Genomic DNA, 23,213 nt, shown 5'->3' on the forward strand with positions numbered 1-23,213 from the left:
CTCTCAGAAATAAATGGGGATGATTTTGAGGGAGTAATAAATTCCTGTATTATGATGATCAGGTTATCATGCTGGCAGTTGTTTGTGTTCAATTCTTCACCCTCAAGACTGGCATCTTTAGAATTGTCAAGGAGCACAATCCTTCCTTTTGATCCACATCTCTTTGGGCCAACATTGACATAGACTGTTGGGCCAGATGGTCCAGAGACTGGGCCTGCAATCATGGTACTGTATTCTTATATTCCTCTGTGATTAGAAGTGAATGACTAATATTAAAATAATCAAAAGAATCAGAGCAGTGTTTCAGCAGTTGTTACATTTAAACACTTCTGGCAGAAATTTAACTTGTATGATGTATTTTAGTGAATACTTTTAAAATCAATCAATATATAGTGTCTCTGCTCATCTTAGTGTCCCAGACAGGCCATGCAAGTCCCCACCCAATTATATTTTCCCTGTTTGGAAGGCACTGACAGTCCATATTACCCTACCTCCTGTGTACCTCCATTGTGCATCCTGCTGTCCTATCTCTAGCTGGGCCATTGATAGGTACTTTCCCATATGCAGGCTTGCCAGTAGCATGAGGTTGCCTCACATAAGAGTTCTACCCAACAGGGGTGTCCTATCCTGTGTAGTGATGAAATTAAACTCTTTGAGGAATTTGAATGTAAGTCGTATAGACAGAGACTGAAGAAAGTAATTTAGCATAGAAATGAGGAGACACATAGAGGAAGTTAGCAGAAGCCATAAGGAAAGAGGGGGAGGTTAGAGGTAAATCAGGCAATAATGATGTATGAAGAAAAGGCAGGTAGACACAGAAGGAGATAGGAGGTGCTGAGTCAAAAAGCATGGAGTCTACTAGAATTAAGTCACTAGTGTATCCTTGACAGCCATGAATGGCCTTCCAATTTTTGTGCCCTGCAGGAGTGGTTTTATTTACTTTCATAACTTTCTATGTATCTTGATAATAAGCGTTATCACTTGAAACCTAAGTGTGCCTCTCTGTTTCTGGAAAGCTGAAGGAACCTAACACCCTTCATTCCAGCACCAATTTAGCAAACTGACTATGTGGGTTTAATTCCAATGTGGGACAAATTGGCTTTGCAAGGGTATGTGATCATCCTCTCCAACACCTAACAAGCTATGAAACACCTATCAATTGTTATAAGAAAGATGAGTTTGACAGTGTGTAAGAACTACTGAGGCCGGGCGCGGTGTAATCCCAGCACTTTGAAAAGCCGAGGTGGGAGGATCATGAAGTCAGGAGATTGAGACCATCCTGGCTAACATGGTGAAACACCGTCTCTACTAAAAATACAAAAAAATCAGCCGGGCGTGGTTGCACGCGCCTGTAGTCTCAGCTACTCAGGAGGCTGAGGCAGAAGAATCGCTTGAACCTGGGAGGCAGATGTTGCAGTGAGCTGAGATCGCGCCACTGCACTCCAGCCTGGGCAACAGAGCAATATTCCATCTCAAAAAGGAAAAAAAAAAAAAAAAGAATTACTGAAAACCTGTCCTCAATGTTGTAAAATATATCAAAGCTGAAGACTATTCATAGTGGACCAATAATATTAACTCTTTAACGTGAAAAACTACCCCTTCTCCCACTTTCAGATATAAATTACTAGAGAAAACCATGTAATAAATAAATATATAGTTGAACTATATATTTAAATTTAATTATTTTTACCATTCACTGGGTAAATCTATGGTCTCTTGTCATAACCCTATCAGGATCATGTAGAGTTGGGAAGAGTTTGCATTCCCAAAAGAATGCAAGTGCTGTTACCAGAAGACGGGGAAGATATGTGTGACAAACAAAATGATAGACAGCCCATGCATAACTAGGTAGAAGAGGGCTATATCAATATAGTTGATAAAATATTATATTCCAGTAAAATCCATACAGAGCATAGAGCAACATGAATAATGGTTATAAAACAGTGTTTAGTCAGAAGGCAATAGAATTGAGGACATAACATGATTAAAACTTTAGAATATGAAAAAATAAAAACCTTTTGCCTTATGGTGGTAGAATAATGGATTATTATGTTAAAATCATTAGTATATTTATAAAAATATTTCACAATGAAAAAAATACGTTCATTAAAAAAGACACCTTATTCTACTTTTAAGTAGGGAATTCCATTTTTTAAAAAAATATGGGAATCTGCTCTTCAAGTAACTATTTATTGGAAACTTGGAACTGTTTATGAAATCTGTGATTCTTTCCCCTGGCTGTTTACTGGTCTTCCCCAGGTTGAAGAGCTTGGTGACCGTGTGAAGCTCCATTGCTATTGCTGCAGAAACACTGCCAGTTTGAAATGACTGCTGCCACATGCCATCACTCACCACTGTTATCAAAATCTGAGTGGCTTAGGTGGTCTGCAGGGAGGTGCCACTTTTGCCAGAGCTAGTCCAAAGACCCTTTCAAGGCGTTGTTTGCCACAGTTTTGAACCTGGTTATATCTTCAATGTGTAGGGAAGGCCGCTCCTCTCCCCAGTACTGTACTCAGTCAAGGGCAGACTTGGATAGAAACATATGATAACAACAGCAGAATACAACTGCTTGGATTCCAGAGGTGTAGTTCTCCTGGGTCCACTGTGTGAGCACACACACACACACACACACACACACACACACACACAAACATCCATTTTCCCTCTGACGTGTGACTACCATTCATTTTTTCAGAGGAAATAATTGACCATTTTACTCGTTTGTGAGAATAAAGAGGGCAGGCTGGAAGAAATAATTGTGATTATAATGACATTTGTGGATGTGAAAGATTTGGAGGAGGGGCAATCCCTGCTGAGCTTTCAACACTGAACATATGTTAATTTATAATTGGGGATGTGTTTGGGGGGGTTATGTTAGGCAATAACTATTGAGGAATGAGCAAATTGGAAAGAAGCAGATTTCGTTTGTGCAAAGATAGTTCCAATTACGGTAATACATGGAACCTGACTATCTATGCGTGATCACCATACAGCTCAATATTTGCAAATATATTAAAACTTATTTTATTTTATCATACCAGTATATTCTATACCTATTCATCTTCCCAATTTGGTGTCTACATAGATTAATATATTCTTCCAGGTCATGTGGTTCCCTGTTCACACATCATAGTTCATCCAAATACTACTCTTCCAGCCTAAATACCAGTAGGGTGACCAACTGGCCCAGTTTATCTGAGACTGAGGGAGTTCCTGGAATGTGTGACCCTCAGTGCCAAAACCAGGATAGTCCTGAACAAACTGAGATGAGTTAGTTAGGCTAATCTCAGGTCTGCTGTGAAGGCTTTACCAACTTTATTCCCAACCATTCTAAAATGGCCTTCAATGAATTCTTTGCATCTTTAAGGTTAGTACACACTCAGTTTCAGTTTATTTAACATATATTCTCTATTGGGGGATTGTTTGCAAGTTTCTTGAGGGTAGGACCCACATATTTTTAACAGCAGAGTGCTAAGTAAGTATTAGAAAATAAAGTGTACCTAAGAATTTAAAAATTATACTTACATTGTTTTAAACATTATGCAAGCTTCCTTTTGGTTGAATTAAGTAAAGCAATGAAGCTTAATGGTTATGAATGTGGATTTTATTTCAGGACAGGCTTGGGTTCAAATTCCCATCCTGTCAGTTATTGATTATGTGACAGTGGGCAAGTTAATTAACCTCACTGAGCCTCAATTTCTTAAATCTATAAAATGGGAATAAAAATAATAACCACTTCCCAGGAATATTGTAGGCATTAAACAAAATAATGGCTAAGTGTGTAATATTTTGTGTAGCACATAGCACACAACTCGTTATTATGTGGAATTTGTTAATAAATGATTACAAATCAATTAATTGTATTCTTCCATGCATTGTTTCTTCCAGAGAGTTTATGTCATCCCAGGCAAAAGCAGTTATTAAAACTACTGATGATTATTTGCAGTCTCAGTTTGGCCCCAACAGACTTGTGCATTCAGCAGCAGTATCAGAAGGGTCAGGACTTCAAGATTGCTCCACACATCAAACAGCATCAGATCACAGCCATGATGAAATATCAAACCTAGATAGCTACACATCAAACAGTAAAAACAATTCTTGTTTTATATCAGCATCCAAGAGAAACAGACCTGTCAGTGCTCCAGTGGGTCAACTGAGGTAATCAAAGCTGTTCTCTATTCTTTTTAACCTATTGTTGAAGTTCTTTCCTTTGAGCAGAATTTATAATGTTTCAATTGACTATCTCAGACATTAAAATGTAACACATCTCTAGGGTTTTGTTTTTGTTTTTGTTTTTTTCTTTGAAAGCACCAGAGTAGAATGTTGTTAATTACACTGTGGGAAATATGAGATACACTTCAACCTGGGTAATCAGAAACTCTGAAAAGAATATTTGAAGCAGAATCAGGCTAGGATCATGAAATATCTTTGCTCACACGAACTTATTTAAAAATAAAAATGCTTTCTTTTGATATTTAACCAATAGTTTGAAACAGAATTGAATTGAATGAAATTATTATAAAACCATTTTGTAAATATGTTTTCACATCAAGATTGTTATCATAAACTGTTAACACGAGAGTTCATAGACAGAAGAAAATATTAGTAAAAACAAAAATCAAACCAAGAAACTAATACCCCACTATTTTCAAATGTTTGAATATGTGGATATGTTGTGTTTTTAATTTGTGTGACATTTTTATTTTAAAATATTTACTCTTCTTCTGTGGCATTACAAATTAACTTGGTTAGTTAGAGAATTATGAAGAAAATTTGACGTTAGTCAGTTTACCACATACTTTTGCTGAGAAAAATCATAAAGATCAAAATTAGTTTTGCCCGAAGACAAAACTTATAAATCTTCACTGTTACCACTTCCAAACAGTTTGAAATGAGAGCAATACAATTAACCTTGGAATCAAAATTTTAAAATCAAATGTTTTTGAATTTTAAACATTTTTTAAAAAATTAAAGAACTTTGATAAACATGAAAACTTGGATAGAATCTTAGCCATTTGCTGTTTCATGATATTAAGACCATATTACTATTTTTTGCTATCAGAACATATCTCATATATATAATTTTTAGTTGCATATAATATATATATATTTTAAAAAGACTGTTGTATTTTATAAGTAAAGTGATAAAAAATCATTTATTCTGATATATATGTTTTATATGAGCAGTTTTGGCAAACACTGTGTTTTAAATTTTTTTGAATGTTTAAATAGTGAGAGTGTTACTCTGTAACAACAGTCTTATCCTATAAAAAGTTTTGTTAGGTATACTTATATACATAGGAACAATCTTTAGTGCTTATATCTGTTTTAAAAAATCCAGGATAATATTTATTTAAAAGTTTTTACTAATTAACATGCATCAATTTTTATGTTTTTCTTTTTCTTCAGGGTTGCAGGGTTCTCTTCTTTAAAATTTCAGTCAGCCTGGAATTGGCAGAAATTGTCTCAAAGACACAAACTTCAACCAAGAGTGATTAAAGTAACAGCTTACAAAAATGGATCTAGAACAGTCTTTGCCAGAGTTACTGTACCAACCATCACCTTGGTAACTAGTGTTCCAAAGTTTTCTGTGCTTTATTTTTTTCCCCTTACTCTCTTTATAATATAAAAAATGAGAAAATTATTGTTAATATTTTCTTTTTAAGAATCTGAATCTACAGATTGCTTATATATACATAGATTTCATAGGAATTTCACTCCTTTCCTTTTTTTAAAAAATTCAATATATAAATAGTGTATTTAAACACATGCAACTCTACAATACCTTGTAGAGTTATTAAAATGACATTTAAATATTAAATTTAGTCAATAATTAGATATGCTTCATGCTTTGACTTACCTTTTATTTCTGTATTTTCAACTGCTAGAAAATAACTGTATTGGCAAGTGACTCAATTGGGTTTCTATTTTGATCATTAGAACCTTTGGTTTTGAGGGAAATATATTACTTTCTTTGTCGTAAATCACTTTGACTTACCTTTTGCTTTCTTCTAGCTGCTGGAAGAGTGCACAGAAAAGCTGAATCTGAACATGGCCGCAAGACGAGTGTTCTTGGCAGACGGCAAGGAAGCCCTCGAACCTGAAGATATACCCCATGAAGCCGATGTTTATGTTTCAACGGGAGAGCCCTTTTTAAATCCATTCAAAAAAATTAAAGGTAAAAAAGATTTAAAAACTACCCTACCCCCACACATACTGAATTGCTTAAGGAGTGCAATTAAAAAATGATTTTCATCCTGTCTTTTTTGCATGGTTTAACAAAACTAATGTTTACGCATTTACAGCTCAGTAAGAGGATAATGTGCTTAATGAAAGAAAAATCCACTGACAGCCACGTTTATTGCCCTTCATTAGCATTGGTGCTTAATTTAATATAGATCTGAATAGACATTAGGGAGCCTGCAGGAGGTTAAATGGTGAAAATATAATAAATTAAATCATAGATTATTGAATTTACTGTTTAGTTTCTGTGACACTCAACAGACATAATTCATTAGACTTATCCTCTCAGAAAATAGTTCAAAGTTTCAAGTATCATTTATTCATTTACACTCTTGGTCTTTTTTCAGATAGTATCAACATAATTATGAAAATGTGGCCAGTAATGAACATGCATTTCTTATATACATATGATTCTCCTAATAACATATTTCATAAGAAATGTTCCAGCTTGATTATTTTTTAACCTTAAAATGTATAATATAATCCTACACATATTTTCAATTAAGGTTTTCCAAAAAGTTCATTTCTTCCAACATTTCAGAAATGTGGAGATTTTCTAAAATTTTAAAAAATAACGTTTTTCTTTCTTCAGTGGAAAAGAATACATTTTAAGGGAGAAATAAAAGCACTACTATCTAAGAATATTCTTCCAAGCATGTTGTACCCAGAGTTTGGTATCAAGTGCTATGTATGATAATCGGATTTAAATAACGTGAGGAATAAGGACTTTGCCATAAAAACTCAGTGTGTTTAACTGCTGTACTTTCCTATGCTTTTTATACTTTATTAGAAGTAATTTTTTTTCTGCAACTTCTATAAAGCTAGTGAATCAAAGGCAAGTCTAGGCAGTAATTGCATAAGTAGAAGAAAAGTAATTCTGGAGTTCATTACAGATGAGGTGATGAAAATCTCTCCCTTCTGTTAATGTTATTGTATAAAGTCGTACTAGGATTTCTCTCTTATGTAATACTTGATCTTCAGGAAATAAGCAATTTCTTGAATTCAATAGAAAATTTAAGAAAATTTGGTTCTTGTAAAGAAACTTGTTGCTATAATGCTCACTGAAAATTACCTATGTGATAGTGTAGACTCATATTTTTCACATTTTGCTTTAAGTTTAAAATATGGCTGGCTGCCTTAATTTTATATTCATTGAATCATTGCTTATATAAAAACATAGTCTTAGTGGGCAAATACTTTTCTGTGACTTTAAAAAATTCAGATATATTTGTAATGATTGCTTCATTAAGATCCTTGATTATTGTTATTAATAAGAAATGCTTGCCTTTCACATGAGTAATGGTATTGTAGAAGAGACATATAAAAATTATTTATAGCTAAGCTAAGAAGAAAATCTCCTGGACATGTATGCCTAAAATAATAATGTCACACACATGACTGAGCTTGGTGGATGATTTTTAAATGTACTAACTAATTTCCTCCTACTTTTTGTTTTCTCTTTTATCCTTTTCAAAAGCCAAGCCCAGAACAAAAAACTTCTCTGCTTTGTCTGCATATCTTTGGCTGTGTTTCACTGTGACATGCACTGCTGTTCTTTTAGCACCAAAATGTTGGCACACATTCCTGAAAATTTCACACCATCTCTTGCTGGATCAGCAAGCTTAACCCACCAAAATCTGGTGTTGTGCAATGGTTTTTGACTGATAATCAATCTTTATGCTGCTCGACAGTTGTTGCTGGGACACGGAGTAGAGCAGGTGGCAGATGTGCCTTGTCTTTTGAGAAAAGAAATTGTAGGTGAGCTTGGACACAGACTAGCATATCACATGTCCATTAAAAAGAGTTAGGATAAGTATAATGGGGAAAAGCCATTCATCTAAGTTAAGCTTATAGATAAGCTTAAACAATGATATTTGGTTTCTTTCAGAATGTTAAGAATATAAATGTAAACATATATACATTTATATATGAAAGGTAATATTTAACTTGATGTGAGTGATATATTACATATCACTCACATATTCACATACACTTTTTCAAACCACCAAAATCAGCTTGAAGATTACCTTTCTGTCATCTGTTTTATAGATAAATCGATAATTTTCCAGCTAGCCACAAGTGTACCATTAAAATAAAAACGTGTGTGAATAACTTTGAAAGTGGTAGATAAACTTAAAGAGACATGATCAGAAGTTGGACAATTGAACATGCTAAAGGTAAATAGGGGAAAACAGTTGGCAGAATTGAGTGTTAATGATGTATCTTTCTAAATGAGCATAAGTATTTTATATACGATTGATAACTGGTCATTATTTTAATTTACAGACTTTTATTCATTCAACAAACATTTATTGAGAGTCTATATATGCTAGATACTAGGCCAGGTCAGAGAAAGATAAAAGCTGTGGTTCATAGTCTGATTTCTTTTTTATCATTATTCTTTCATCTCTAATTTAAATTCAATTTAATGCAATTAAATCAAAACTTAAATCAACACATTTTTATTGAGTACCTAGTATGTGTGCCCCAGCATAGGGATAGAAGTCCTGGCCTTTAAGGAACTTAAACTGAGTAGATAAGTTATAAATCCTTCAAACTGAGAATACTATTTTACAACATAAATCAAATGGATCTTATTTTATTTCTGGCATTGGAAGGCCAAACAAGTCAGTATGTATTTTGGCAATTATATATCCATACTTCGTTGGTTTTCGTTATTCATTGGAAAAGCAATGTAGATGGAGAAAATTGCCTAAGAACGATTTCCAGATTTACTAAGACAGAAAAAATCCTACAGAACATCTCTGATATTTTAACTATTTTACTACGCCTTTTGAGCATCACTGTTGACAACCAGTGGCACTGGATCTAATAGAAAGCCAGAGAGCTATTCATCACATACCTTGAAACACAAAGCTTTCATATGGAGGTCAGGCCAAGGTCAAGACTGACATGAAGCATTCCTTGTTGCAGTATTAGAATAATTCTTACATTTTAAAGTTGAATATTTAATCATAAATATTAATTGTGTATGGAAGAGATCAAGAAAATAGAAATATTTTACATAAATACTGTTGATAATATTGCCTTATTAGGTATTATACTTCTGGCATTTAAAGTTTCTGACATTTATTAATAATTCATTGAAATTATGAATATGTAGTTAATGAATTGTTTGAAAAGGCATATTAAGGTTTCTGATTCATGGCCATGTGGTTTAGGTTTTATTCACAGTTTCCTAAATCTTCTGCTTAATTGTGACACAGTGAAAATTCTTGGATCAGATCCATGGGGTTTATAAGAGTTCAGTTCCTTTATAACTGCTAGGAGCTGTATGTAAGTAATGCAAACATAGAATAATAAATGGTTCGTGCCCTGTGATTGCCTGAATATCTTAAATAAGATGAGGGGAAAACACTATTTAGACCTAATTCGTTAGGTCCAAGTTCTATTGTATGGAGCTCTGATTGTCTTTAAAACTTTTTGGTTGTATATTTCTACTCTCTCCTATATATCCTATTCTATTACCGGGCTTTCAGAATTATCATTTACAGTGATTCATTTCAGTCCTGAGTTTTGTTAACCAGAAGTGAAACTTGGTATTATGAATAAGATTTTAAATCTTTTAGATCCAATATTGTGAAGATGTAGTCACAGAAAAAAATGCATGAAAGGAGTTCTTGATACTACACCTAAGATCTAAATTTAAGCCTAGAGATTTTCTAGTAACTGCCATGTGATCTACAAAATGAAATAATTTGCTATGACAGCTTGTGATTGACAAGAATATGTGTGAGCACATTTAAAATAGGCCATCTTTTCATGTAGAAGTGTCAGTGACATGATGGATTCTCATCATTTTAATTATTGATGATTTGGAAATATTTCAATTCCACGACACACAAGACACATTCTAAATAGCAGCATAACACTTTTTCTCATATCTGCGTCCATAATGACATGTTCTGTCATATTTTGTTTTTCAAGAAATGCATTCATTTAATGAACCTGGATTCATGCATTATATTCTCTTCCATTATATGTCTACTGAATTTGTTGATTTTTAAATTGTTATGTTAAAAGCACAAATTTCAATAGGTGACCCACTATTCACATCACATCATACCTTAATATTTCTGCTGCTAGATCTCAAGACAGAACGCTATAGTGCTGCCTACACCAATGGCTGCTTTAGTCTTGCCAAAGCAGATACCAGCCTTTGTGGTGTTCACCTACATGGCAACCACTACTTAATTCAGTCAGCTAAGGTAGTTAGGACTGGCTTTCCCAAATTCCCTTTTATCTTTTGGTTTGAATAGTGTATTTATTAGGTTAGATTGTTTGTACATTTTAACTTCCACTTTTCTATATATATTCAAAAGGAGGAAGATGGCATTATGTAGTGAAAAAAATAACCATTTTCTTCTCAGACAGCATATGATTCTTCTATTTCTATAAGTGAGGGTAAAACTATAGGAAAATATTTTATGTATTTTCTATTCCAAAGTTTTAAATCTGTAAATAAAAGAATAGAATATCCTTGGTATATAAAATAGGTGTGGATTTGAAGACAATTATAAGAGAAGGACCAAAAAAGTGTTCTTAGCCAGTAGGAAAATCTATAGCCTTCATGTGGCTGGCAGCATCTCTTTATATTGTCAAATACCAAATCATTGAAAAACACCTAAATTCTTGACATAACCATAAAATGTTGAATTATATTCATACACAGAGACTACATTTGTTTACTGTACAGATGCTTGCAAACCTATACTGTCCTGTTAACTTGAATGCATTTACAAAATTGAAAATGAAACAGTTACCTTTAAATCAAATCACTTAGTTGTCTGCCTATGCTGCTTGTTACTTTACCTGAGAATTCATTTATATATTCTATAGTTATTCTTTCAGAGTGGTTTGCTTTTTGAACTTTTCACTTTTGAAGGCTTTAGATATCTTGTTAGGAGAGTTGTGAGAAATGCATTATTGTTTATTTTAAGGGACACTAGACTCGAAGTCAGCTGATGTTGCAAGATTCTAGTCCCTGTGTCTGGTCTTGGGCAAACTGGTCTGCACTTCAATGTCCTTATCTGTAATATAGATGAAGTAATACTTTAAATGACTATTGGATATTTCTAATAAAGATAAATCATTTGAAAATTAAGTGTCTATAAGCCCCTGGTCTAAACAGAAAACTGAGAATATCATCTTATAAACATAACTAAGACTTGAAGTTAGTCAGAACCTTGTGTCCACTTTTACCTTTCTAGAATAGCTGGCTGGGTTCAGGAAAATAACAACAACAACAAAATTTGTTTCTACTTTCTTCATCACTGCCAGGAAAGCAAACTAGAGTGTGAACCTGGGCCAGTCACTTATTCTCGCTAAGCCTAAGTTTCTTCATCCATAAATTGAGCATAATAGTTTACACATCGGCCAGGTGTGGTGGCTCTCACCTGTAATCCCAGCACTTTGGGAGGCTGAGGCAAGCAAATCATGAGGTCAAGAGATCAACACTATCCTGGCCAACATGGTGAAATCCCATCTCTACTAAAAATACAAAAATTAGCTGGGCATGGTGGCGCGAGCCTGTGGTCCCAGATACTCGGGAGGCTGAGGCAGGAGAATTGCTTGAACCTGGGAGGCGGAGGTTGCAGTGAGCCGAGATCATGCCACTGCACTCCAGCTTGGCAACAGAGTGAGACTCTGTCTCCAAAAAAAAAAAAAAAAATAAGCTTACATCTTACAGATGTATTATGGGAAGTAAAGAAGATGGTATAAAAACCTGGCATGTGATAATTACCTAAAATGTTATTTTTGTACCTGCCCTTATTTATTTTCCTTCTTTTGCTCCATCCTTTCTAGGTATGTTTCCACAAGCTTTTCATACAAGTTGTCACACGTATCTGATTTTACTAACAAAGGTATTTGCTAGATCTGAGATCTTGAAATAAATACAACCAAATTAAAATACCTGCCAAGTAGTTATGTATACAGCGTGATATGGGAATCTGAGTTAAAGGCTTTGAACTCTCAATATCTAGGGTGTAGGTCAAAATCAAGGCCTTTTATAAAAGGAGCCCCAAGTGGCCTTAATCTGCTCCATTCCAAAAGTTGTATTTTAAAATATGTTCGTGACCCAGGGCTAGCCTTAACTTTAAGCTGCCATAACTTATTTAAAGAAAGTTCATAGAAAAGTTCAGGGAAAGGGTGACAACATTTTGATTGGCACAATAGATGGGATGTTTGTAATTTTAATCAAATGTAAATTGAAGACATACTTCAAATGATATGTCAGACTAGTGTTACTGAGTTAAAATCTAATGACAACCACTGTCATTATTAGTTAAATATAGCCATCATGCCTATAGCAATAAATGATAACACTTAAGAACATGCAGAAACAAAGAGCGCAAGTATTTAGAGAAAAGGGAGTGACTAGAAACTCAGTTGAATGCAGGAATGTGACCTGGATTTAATCTATTTACCAAACATAGAAGCAATTGTATTTTGGGCAGATGATATAATTGAATATAGCAGTATGTTTTCTTACTGTCAGAGCATTTGTATTTTATAAACTCATCTTGCATTCATGAAATGATGTGCTTATTCATATTTAATGTCATTATTTATACCTACTTGACAGAGTGTTGTGTTTTCAAATTTATTGCCCAACTACCAGAGAACGAATTTTTTAAATTAAGATTTTTAATAAGCTTGTGGATTTGAAGTTGCAAGTTTGCTGCTTTTTATTCTAGAAGTAAAAGAAGGCAGTATTCTTTTTACTTGGTACAAGCAAAATGGAAAATTATAATGTTGGGAGCATCTAGATTTATTTAATTTTGTGACAGACATTGGCTTTTTTTAAGTAGACTGAGGAAATATAATTATATTGTAGACAGACCTTTTAACAGAAAAGCAAGCTAAGAAGTGCTTTATCTTTTTCATGGTTTGGTTAAAAATAAAATCATGAAAATAAAATAAGACATGGATTCTATCAAATAAAATATAATCTATGCTTGGAACATAAGGTTCTCTGAGTGCTTTGGGAGAGTAAGTATATGAACAGTCAGGCAGACATGGCAGTCCCTGAGCAGCTGAGATACAACCCTTTTGGGAACTATTTTCCAAGGTTATGCTAAACCTTAAGTCCTCACTAGAGTCCAGTCACCACCTGCATCCTAACCCAGCAGAATCTTAACTTTCCAGAGAAAAGTACCTGAGGAGAGGAAGACTGGGACAGGTCTAGGTCTGATTGCTTTGAAAACCACCAAGTGTGGCTAGCATATTTAGAGGGGATAAGGTAATCAGGTGAGACAAGGGCCCTTTCTTTGGCAGTTGGTTGTGGAGGGCAGAGACCTTGCTGAAAGAACTATCAGCAAAGTAGTGATTCAAGAACAGTCCAAAGGGAAAAAGGTAGAGATTCAAGAACATTCCAAAGGAGAAAAGGTTGAGACTCAAGAACAATCCAAAGGGGAACTCGGATGTTACTGCCATTGAGATTTGTGAACTCCGAATATCTGAGACAGGTCTCAGTCAATTTAGGAAGCTTATTTTGCCAAAGTGAAGGATACATGTCCATGACACAGCCTCAGGAGGTCCTGATGACATGTGCCCAAGGTGGTCCGAGCACAGCTTGGTTTTATACATTTCAGGGAGACGTGAGACATCAATCAATATATGTAAAATGAACATTGGTTTGGTCCAGAAAAGCGGTACAACTCAAAGCAAAGGTGGGACAACTCGAAGTGGGGAGGGGCCATTAAGGTCAAAGGTAGATAAGAGACAAATGGTTGCTTTCTTTTGAGTCTCTGATTAGCCTTTTAACCTGATTCTTATAAAGGTACCAGATAGCCTCAGCCCTAGGAGTTGAAAATTTTTGAATTTTTAGAGATGAGAAAGTTAATGAAAGACAGAAATGTAGGAAGCATTTGTTAATAATGGCTAGTATGGGGGCCGGGCGTGGTGGCTCATGCCTGTAATCCCAGCACTTTGGGAGGCCAACGCTGGCAGATCACAAGGTCAGGAGTTTGAGACCAGCCTGGCCAATAAGGTGAAACCCCGTCTCTACTCAAAATATAAAAAATTAGCCAGGTGCGGTGGTGCGCACCTGTTATCCCAGTTACTCGGGAGGCTGAGGCAGGAGAATTGCTTGAGGTTGCAGTGAGCCGAGATCATCCCACTGCACTCCAGGCTGGGTGACATAGCGAGACTCTGTCTCAAAAAAAATTAAAAAAAAAATGGCTAGTATGTTTTCCTAGAAATTCAAAGTAGATTTAGATGGCATTAGAGTTCTTGTTTGAATTGCTTGGCTCCCTGCCCAACATACCCTACAGTCCCCTCACTATTTTGTTGCTACTCACTCCACTCACCCCCAGCCTTTGAGAATAGCCTCTTCCTCACCAGGGCTGAAGCCTTGTCAAGTCTTTGCTGACCGTCTTCAGTTTCTCTGTGTTGGCATGGAAGAGTCAGATTCTGTTTTTCTTCTTGCCTCTGGATGTAATAATGCTTACCCTGGCTGTCAGCCCTCAAACCACATTTCTTGATATGAAAACATATGTCCTCAGAGGGGTGATGTACAGAAGAATCACTTCCTGTTGCTAAATAGGAGGGTTCCCTGGTTGATATGGTCTGACTCTGTGTCCACACGGAAATCTCATATTGAATTGTAATCTGAAATGTAATCCCCTCATGTTGGGGGAGACGCCTTGTGGGAGGTAATTAGATCATGGGGGTGGTCCCCCCCATGCTGTTTTCATGATAGTGAGTGAGTTCTTACCAGATCTTATGGCTTTATAAGGGGCTTTTTGCCTCTTTGCTCTGCACTTCTCCTTCCTTCCACACTGTGAAGAGGATGTGTTTGCTTCTCCTTCCACCATGATTCTAAGTTTCCTGAGGCCCCCCTAGCCATGCTGAACTGTAAGTCAATTAAACTTCTTTTTAAATAAATTACCCAGTCTTGGGTATGTCTTTATTAGTGGCGTGAAAATGCACTAATACAGTAAATTGGTACCAGGTAGTGGAGCGCTGCTGTAAAGATACCCAAAAATGAAGCAACTTTGGAACTAGGTAATGGGCAGAAATTGGGACAGTTTGGAGGGCTCAGAAGAAGACAGAAAGATGTGGGAAAGTTTGGAATGTCCTAGAGACTTGTTGAATGGCTTTGACCAAAATGCTGTTGTTGACTGGAGCAGTAAGGGAAGATCTGAAACTGGATCCTGAGAGGGACTTGAGTCCAAATAGGTGAAGTATGGGGTTAAAAGTGAACAGGGATAATGAACAGATTTGCTTAGGTAAAATAGTACTTCAAACTAGGGTAAGACAAGAACAGAAAGTTTGAATGGCATCAGATTGTAAACTCTTCTGTTAGACATAAGGTTAGGAAAAAGGACTTGTGTCTTTTTTCATATTCCTTGCACAGAATCTGGCACATAGGATACACTCAACAAGTATTTGTTGACTGCCTGACAGATCCCTGATGGGCTGGCTGGCTGGCTGGCTGGCTGGCTGACTGACTGACTGACTAGGAGAAAACTTCGAAAAATAGTTCCAAGAGTTTTCTCTTTAGGTAATGATAACATTGATGTCTTAGGAAAACTCAGCTGTGATTGGTGTATAGAATGTCAGATGTGATGGAGGAGAATCATATACAATTAGAAAGTTTTCGCAGATTTTAGGAGGCAGAGACAGAAATGGACAAATGGGTCTGGTTGGAAATGGAAAAAAAATGATGTTTTGAAGAGTTACTGTGAAGAATGAATAACTGAGAGGTCTCCCTTCCTTTACCGTGTCTCAGGTCAGATTCCCTAGAAGCAGAACCTGAGATGAGGATTTTAGTGCAAGAGACTTGTTGAGGGAATACTCTCAGTTGAACCATGTAAGGGAGTGAGAGAAGGAGCCTAGAGCAGAGGAAGAAGCACGGCCAAGACATGTGTTCACTGGAAATCTAGCCCCAGTCTGAAATGTGAAAAACACCAGAGAATTGCTCCCCTTTGAGGCAAGGGGACTGGCTACTATGTCCCAGAATCAGTCAATCATTGGCTGTCAGCTGTCTCCCTAGGTAGGAGGGAAGAGATCACAACCTTGTGGCATTTCCTGACTAGGTTTCTTTCAGTCAAAGGCAATTCTCAGAAGGGCGCAGCTATGCGATGGTCACAGCCAGGACTCAAAGCAGCTGGAGTCTGGGTACACTAGCCTGCTAAAAGGCACCTTGGTGGGGCACCAACAGTGTCTACTACACTATGCACTATAGTCGACTGTCTGTATCCACGGGTTCTGCATCTGCGGCTTCAACCAACTATGGATCAAAAATACTCAGAAAAAAAGCTATAAAAAATAACAATAGAATAATAAAAATAATACAAACAAAAATACAGTATAACAACTATTTACTTAGCATTCACATTGTATTAGGCATTATAATCTAGAGATGATTTAAAGTACACAGGGGTATGTGTGTATGTTATATACAAATACTACTACATTTTATATAAGGGACTTGAGCATCTACAGATTTTGGTATCCTAGGGGTCTTGAAACCAAGCCTCCATGTATACCCGGGGACAACTGTACTTTCTTCACATGGCACCCTGCTGAGAATCTTCTAACAGCTTCCCATTACATCCAGAATGAAATCCAAATCCTTTATCTTGACCTGAACAATGTGGCCCCTTTCTGCCTCTTTGGCTTTAACCACATACACTCTTTCTGTTTTCTTTTTCTCTTTCTTTCTTTCCCTTTCTTTCTTTCTTTCTTTCCTTCTTTCTTTTTCTTTCTTTCTTCCGTTCTTTCTCTCTTTCTTTCTTTCCCTCTCTCTTTCTTTCCCTCCCTCCCTCCGTTCCTTCCTTCCTCTCTCTTTCTCTCTTTTCTTTCTTTCTCTCTCCCCTTCCCTCCCTGTCCCTTCCCTACCTCCCCTCCCCTCCCCTCTCCTCCCCTCCCCTCCCCATCCCTTCCCTTCCCTTCCCGAGTTTCACTCTTGTTGCCCAGGCTGGAGTGCAGTGGCACGATCTCGGCTCACTGCAACCTCTGCCTCCCAAGTTCAAGCAATTCTCCTGCCTCAGCCTCCCAAGTAGCTGGGATTACAGGCGCCTACCACCATGCCTGGCTAATTTTTTGTATTTTTAGTAGAGACGGGGTTTCACCATGTTGGCGAGGCTGGTCTCTAACTCCTGACCCTGCGTGATCCACCCGCCTCGGCCACCCAAAATGCTGGGATTACAAGCATGAGCCACTGCGCCCAGTCTATTTTTCTTTCTTAAACATGCCAGGCCCATCCTCATTTTGAGTCTCTGTGCTTGGTTTTCAACCTGCTTGGAATACCTTTCCCCCAGATTTTCACGACTAACTTCTCATCTCATAGGCCTCTCTGTTCAAAGAGACGTTACACTGTCAGTTTCTCTGCCAGAGCCTGTGAACTGCACAAGCAGCTCTGTCCTCCTTACAGTTGTCGCCCTGGTGCCTTGATGTGTGGACACCCAGTAAATATTGTTGAATGAATAAGCAATTAGTTGGAGAGAAATGAATAAGCAGTATGGGTTCAAGGTCTTGCTGAGAGAGTGGATAACTGTAAAAGAAGTGGAAACACTGACAAATAAGAACTGTGAAGGGTGAGACAGTTTGTGCAGAAAGATATGAAATTTTGCTTTAGACATTGAATTTGAGATATGTGGTAGTGGCAAAAGAGTGCAGTGATTAGGAGCACAGCTTCTTGAACTAAATTCATGTCCCAGTGCCACCACATACCAGTTATATGATCTTGGGCAAATTAATGCCTCTGTGCCTCAGTTTCCTCAACTGTAAATAAGGATAATAATATTACCTATCTTATAAAGTTGTTGAGAGAACTAAATAAGGTAGTATCTATAAGTCACATAAATGGAGTCTGGCTATAGTACTGTTTTTCATGGAATTTAAGGAGTTCTGCATGTGAAAGAGACAGTTTCAGCTGGGGCTGGGACTAGAGTTGGGTGAGTGAAGTATCATTGGGACACAATTTGAGGAGGCACTCGCTCTGAGGGTTCTGTGAGGGCCCTGCACAGCTTCCTTACATTTTGCCTCATTGGCCTTCACTCCCCTCACCCTAGTCCTGGCCTTGGAGAACCCTTTATCGGTAAGAGTCTCTAAATCTTGGCGCCTGTAACATCTCCTCCCTCTGGCCTTAGTGGGAATGGTTTCTTGCTCTTTCTAATTTCTGGGTTGCCTAACTGTCCTTTGGTTGCTTCTCAGCCTTTTCTATCACTTACATAACCAATTCCCTGCAGTCAGTTTCCTCTGCTCAAATACTCTGAGTAGATTCTGTTTTCCTGATTGGACGCTGACTGATGTAACAATTAATATACTCCAATGCTCCATAATAAGCAATAGAACTTCAGGGAGGTGAGGGAAGAAGCTAACATTTATAGAATGACTTCAATATGTTAGGTAATTTTACATATAAGATATTTAAACCCAGTCAGGTAGTGGAGTGATGCTCACTAGATAATTTTTAATGAGAAATCTGAAATTCAGGGAGGTATAGTGCATCTAGTGTCACTAAGAAACAGAGCTAGGGTTCAAACGTATTTTGAAGGTAGAGTTAATACCCTTTCACCATGCAAAGCATCTAGGGGCATCCAGATTGTGGGTAAACTCCCATTACATTACAATAATTCATTTGTATTTTTTTTTCCCCGTGAGAGATTTTTTTTTTTCCCCAGAGAAATACTGACTGACAATGATCAGCACCTATGGACCTCCTCCTCTTCTTTTTTTCTTCTTTATTTGTTGCGGTCACATAATACAAAATAAATAATTTTAAAGTGAGCAATTTAGTAGCATTTAGTACATTCACACTGTTGTGTAACTAACACCTCTATCTAGTTCCAAAATATTTCCATCATTTCAAAATAAAACCCCTCATCCATTAAACTTCTCTTCAATCCCCTCTCCTCCCTGCTGCTGGCAACCGTCGGTATATGTTCTGTTTTTATAGATTTACCTATTCTGATATTTCATGTAAATGGAATCATACAATATGTCACCTTTTTTATGTCTGGCTTCTTTCATTTAGCATAATGTTTTTGAGGTTTGTCCATTTTTTAGCAAGTATCAGTACTTCATTCTTTTTTATGGCTGAATGATATTCCATCTGTGTTATACATTGTACTACCATTTGTTTATCCATTCATCTATTGATGGACATTTGGTTACCACATGTTGGCTATTGTAAATAGTGCTGCTATGAACATGTGTGTACATGTACTTACTTGAGTATCTGTTTTCAATTCTTTTGGCTATTTATGAACTCATTAACTTATAGCTTATTTTTCTATTATAATTTCTAATTCCTATTAATTTCAGTTTACAAAATGAAAACACAGAGTAACAAATTTCTGTTAAAATGTTTTTTCTCTTTTTGAAGGCTTATGTCTATAGTCTTATTATCTAGTTTTAATTTAATCTGCAAGTTTTGTTTATCTGCCATGGTATATGTGTTTTTATACGTGTATATGTGTGGGTAACAGAGAGTGGAAGAGGGGGGTAAGAATAGAGGATTTTTGTTGTTGTTGTTGTTGTTGAACATTTAATGTAGCCATTCTGAGACTCGAAGGTTACTACAACCACTGGCCTGTTTTTCATATCAATATTAGCAGATTTTATGTAAAGTAACATTTCTAGGTCAAAGAGGCCAAGCTTCTTTCAAGGTGAGTGCTAACAGAGAAAGATCATTTGAAAATCTGGGCAAATTTCAATGCAAAATAGCAATAAATGCAGCTATTTTCAGTTATCTATAAATAAAATTATGTTTCTCTCAGAACAAATAAGAGCAGATAAAGGAGGGATCATTGTATTTTTGTAATTTATGTAAGAAGAAAATATGATTAAAATAAATTGAATGCACAAATAAGTAGCTGAGGTGCAAATTATTTATTTATGAAACAAAATCTCTTGAAAAGAGAAGAATGCTGACGGCAACTTAGTATGCAATATACTGCACTCCTGTTCTTACCCTTACATTTTCAAAGTCATACATAGTAATTTAGTTGCACTCCTGTTTATATTAGTGGGAGTTTTAAAACTTAAATTTCTGCACACAGCTTTGAAAATGTATAGGTCAAAGTAAACTGTTAATGAAAAACTGTTTTTCATTTTCAGTGAAATAGTTTAAATCTCTCACCAAGGGTGTCCTAGAAGACACCTTCCTTCTAGTCACAGGAGAAGAATTACAGTATAATGTTACTATTTGGAGGTCAGCATCTTTAAAGCAACATAGATAAGAAATCATATTAAAGAGAAAAGAAATGTTTCTCAACCCTAAAGAACATAAAAGTTCAGGACCTACGTTGTTTTATAGTAAGCAAAGGACACTGGATATTTTCAATAGACCCTTTCAGCTGGGTGTATTTAATCAGTAATAGGGGCATGCTAAGGTGAATTTTAATTAGGACTAAATTGTGGTATTACTCTTTCATACCCTGAACATCTGTTCCCTTCAGAAATGATGATTTATGCAGGCTATCAGAGCAGACAGCTTGCTACAGCTTATGTCACGGTTAGTAAGAAACTGGTGGTAGCATTTCAGAAAACCAGCATCTAAATGGAGACTGGCCAGTGTATAATACACAGGTAATAGAGGGAGGGAAGTATGATGTGTCCATTTTTAATTTTGAAGCCAAATATTGACTTGACTTAAAAAATTATCTTCTAGACCATCTGTTGTTAATGAAGAAAGTAACTTGGACAATGAATGGGTTGATGCTTCCTACTGATGTCAAAAGACGGAAAACCAAGCCTGTTCTTTCTATTAGAATGAAGAAACTTACTGAGAGGACCTCAGTCCGAATTCTGTTCTTTAAGAATGGCATGGGGCAGGATGGGCATGAGATTACAGTGGGAAAAGAAACAATGAAAAAGGTAATTTTTTATTAAATATTGAACTATGAATTTAATTTCAAAGTTTTGTGGCTGTTGAAATGTGTTGTTTTTTTCTTCTAAATATCGATGTCAACAAATAAACAGAAATATTAAGAAGACATTATACAGAACTAAAAAATTCTGTATAAACCTGTTTATAAGTCTGCTTATTGCACTAATACCATAAATTACCTTAGCAAAGCAACAATATTTCAGGAAATTATTTGGCTAACGTAGTTAGCCATTTACCTAGTTAAAATGTTATGTTTATACTAGAGAAAACATTCTAAACATTCTAATTAGTTACAATATTTTATAAGCTATTTAGATTGAAGCCAGTCTAAGCTAGCTTCCAGTCTCAAATCTGCCTCTTTTCATTTAGAATAGTGGTAAGACCTAAAAGCATCCTTGCTCCTCTAAAGAATTAGCAAAGCCCCAAATCACTAAAATGCAGTTTCAAAGTATTCATATAAGTTTTTAAAAACAAATCTAAAGGGCCTAAGAAAAATCATGAAACAAGCAAACTTTAAAAAACAAAATTTAAAGTATTACTTGTCATACAAATGCATGTCTCTTAGAAGGTGTTTGTACTTTCTAAAACATCTTTGATATTCAAAAGTACCGAGGAGCTAATGGGAATTTGAAACACACATATATATTTATACAGATAAGGATTTTTCAACCAATTTAAAAGCAACCTAATAATAATAATATAGTAACAAATGTGTTAAGAATGTATGAGAGACAGTAAAACATAACCAAATGCCTAGGCTTGAATCTTGGCTTCACTATTCACTAGCTATGAGGCCTTGGACACCTTTGTTTCCCTGAGCCTCGGTTTCTTCATCTAAAAAAAACAGAGATAACAGTAGTGCCTACTTCATAGAGTTGCTGCGAGGATTTAATGTGATATTATGCATCGAGTACAATGCCTGGCACCCAGAAAGTTCCCATTAAATGTTTCCTAGTCTCATCTTTGAGACTCGTAATATGCATCTAACAGAAATTAGTTTTCTTTCTAATGGAAAATTTTTATTATGAAATCAAGATAATTTTGTTATACTATACTATTTCAAATTGAAGATTGCTTGAAACAGGTGAATAGTTGACTAGATACTGGAATTTTAATCAAAATATCTACTTCTTCATTTATTTATTTTTGTGGTTGTTTTACAACCACAACTAGTTAAGAGCATTTACCAAGGAGCTGGGAAACCTGAGTTTTATTTTCTTCTTATCTGCAGATTTTGATTATGATATTAAGGGATATTACACAGCAGAGCAAATTGCTAAGGCAAGTTATAACGTCTTCCCTGGCCATTTTGAAAAATAGAGAAGATGAATGTATCTTTTGGACTGTTAAAATGCAGTCATTCTTGGAGACAGAAGCTATGTTAGATAACCTCTTGAGTTCACTTCAGTTCAATCTCTGTAATTCCATGCCTTAGTGGTAAAATTGGAGTAATAGTCTTACACATTATATGTTCTTAGATGAAAGGTTGAGTATAAATAAAAATGTCACTGCTATTTTGCTTTTTGTCTCTAGAAAGGAATTTATTTAAAACTGGATGATCAATGAAGTCTTTAGCTTACTTTTTTCTTTTACAATTTGTAGAAAATATTTAAAGAATTTTCACAAATTCATGATAGAACTCATGATAGAACATGATTTAGTAACAAATGTATTTGTAAATATTTGCCTCAGTATCACATTTAAGAATGAGGTAAAAGAGAAGAGGCAACAAAATGCTGATCTTGGGTGTCAATAAGAACTTTTTAGAAGGGAAAAATAAGGCTTTCTAATTATTTTGTAAATAAAATTTAAATTTTGAAAGTGTTGTTGATAATCATGGGATCATGCTCTATTTATATATTAAACACCAAATCAGTAATAGAAATAAGTAAGTGGCATAGTCTTAAGAGAAAAACAAATTATTTTCTCTTTTATGATAAAATATTAGGAATGTTAGCTATTTTTCAATTACTACTAAGTAATGTGAAACTGAAGTAGAATGTAAAGGATTCTAATATGATGAAGGTTATTGCAATGGGATAAGAAGAGATTTATTGAGAATGGGTGGTACAATAAGGTAGTTAAAGCATAAAAGTCCTCTATG

General features: G+C 35.7%; 1 protein-coding gene across 5 annotated transcripts in view; it reads left to right on the top strand.

Moving 5' to 3' along the window:
* Window positions 1-23,213, top strand: part of DCDC1 (doublecortin domain containing 1) — a 515,544-nt gene that overhangs the window by 49,057 nt on the left and 443,274 nt on the right. For all 5 annotated transcript variants that reach the window (XM_054441512.2, XM_054441511.2, XM_063671024.1 and 2 more), the window contains 4 exons: window positions 3,889-4,158; window positions 5,410-5,566; window positions 6,016-6,178; window positions 20,891-21,096. In XM_054441512.2, coding sequence (XP_054297487.2) covers window positions 3,889-4,158; window positions 5,410-5,566; window positions 6,016-6,178; window positions 20,891-21,096 — 796 coding nt within the window. The remainder of the gene's footprint in view (window positions 1-3,888; window positions 4,159-5,409; window positions 5,567-6,015; window positions 6,179-20,890; window positions 21,097-23,213) is intronic.

The sequence above is a fragment of the Pongo pygmaeus genome, chromosome 9 (assembly GCF_028885625.2).
Source record: "Pongo pygmaeus isolate AG05252 chromosome 9, NHGRI_mPonPyg2-v2.0_pri, whole genome shotgun sequence".
NCBI classification, from domain to species: domain Eukaryota; kingdom Metazoa; phylum Chordata; class Mammalia; order Primates; family Hominidae; genus Pongo; species Pongo pygmaeus.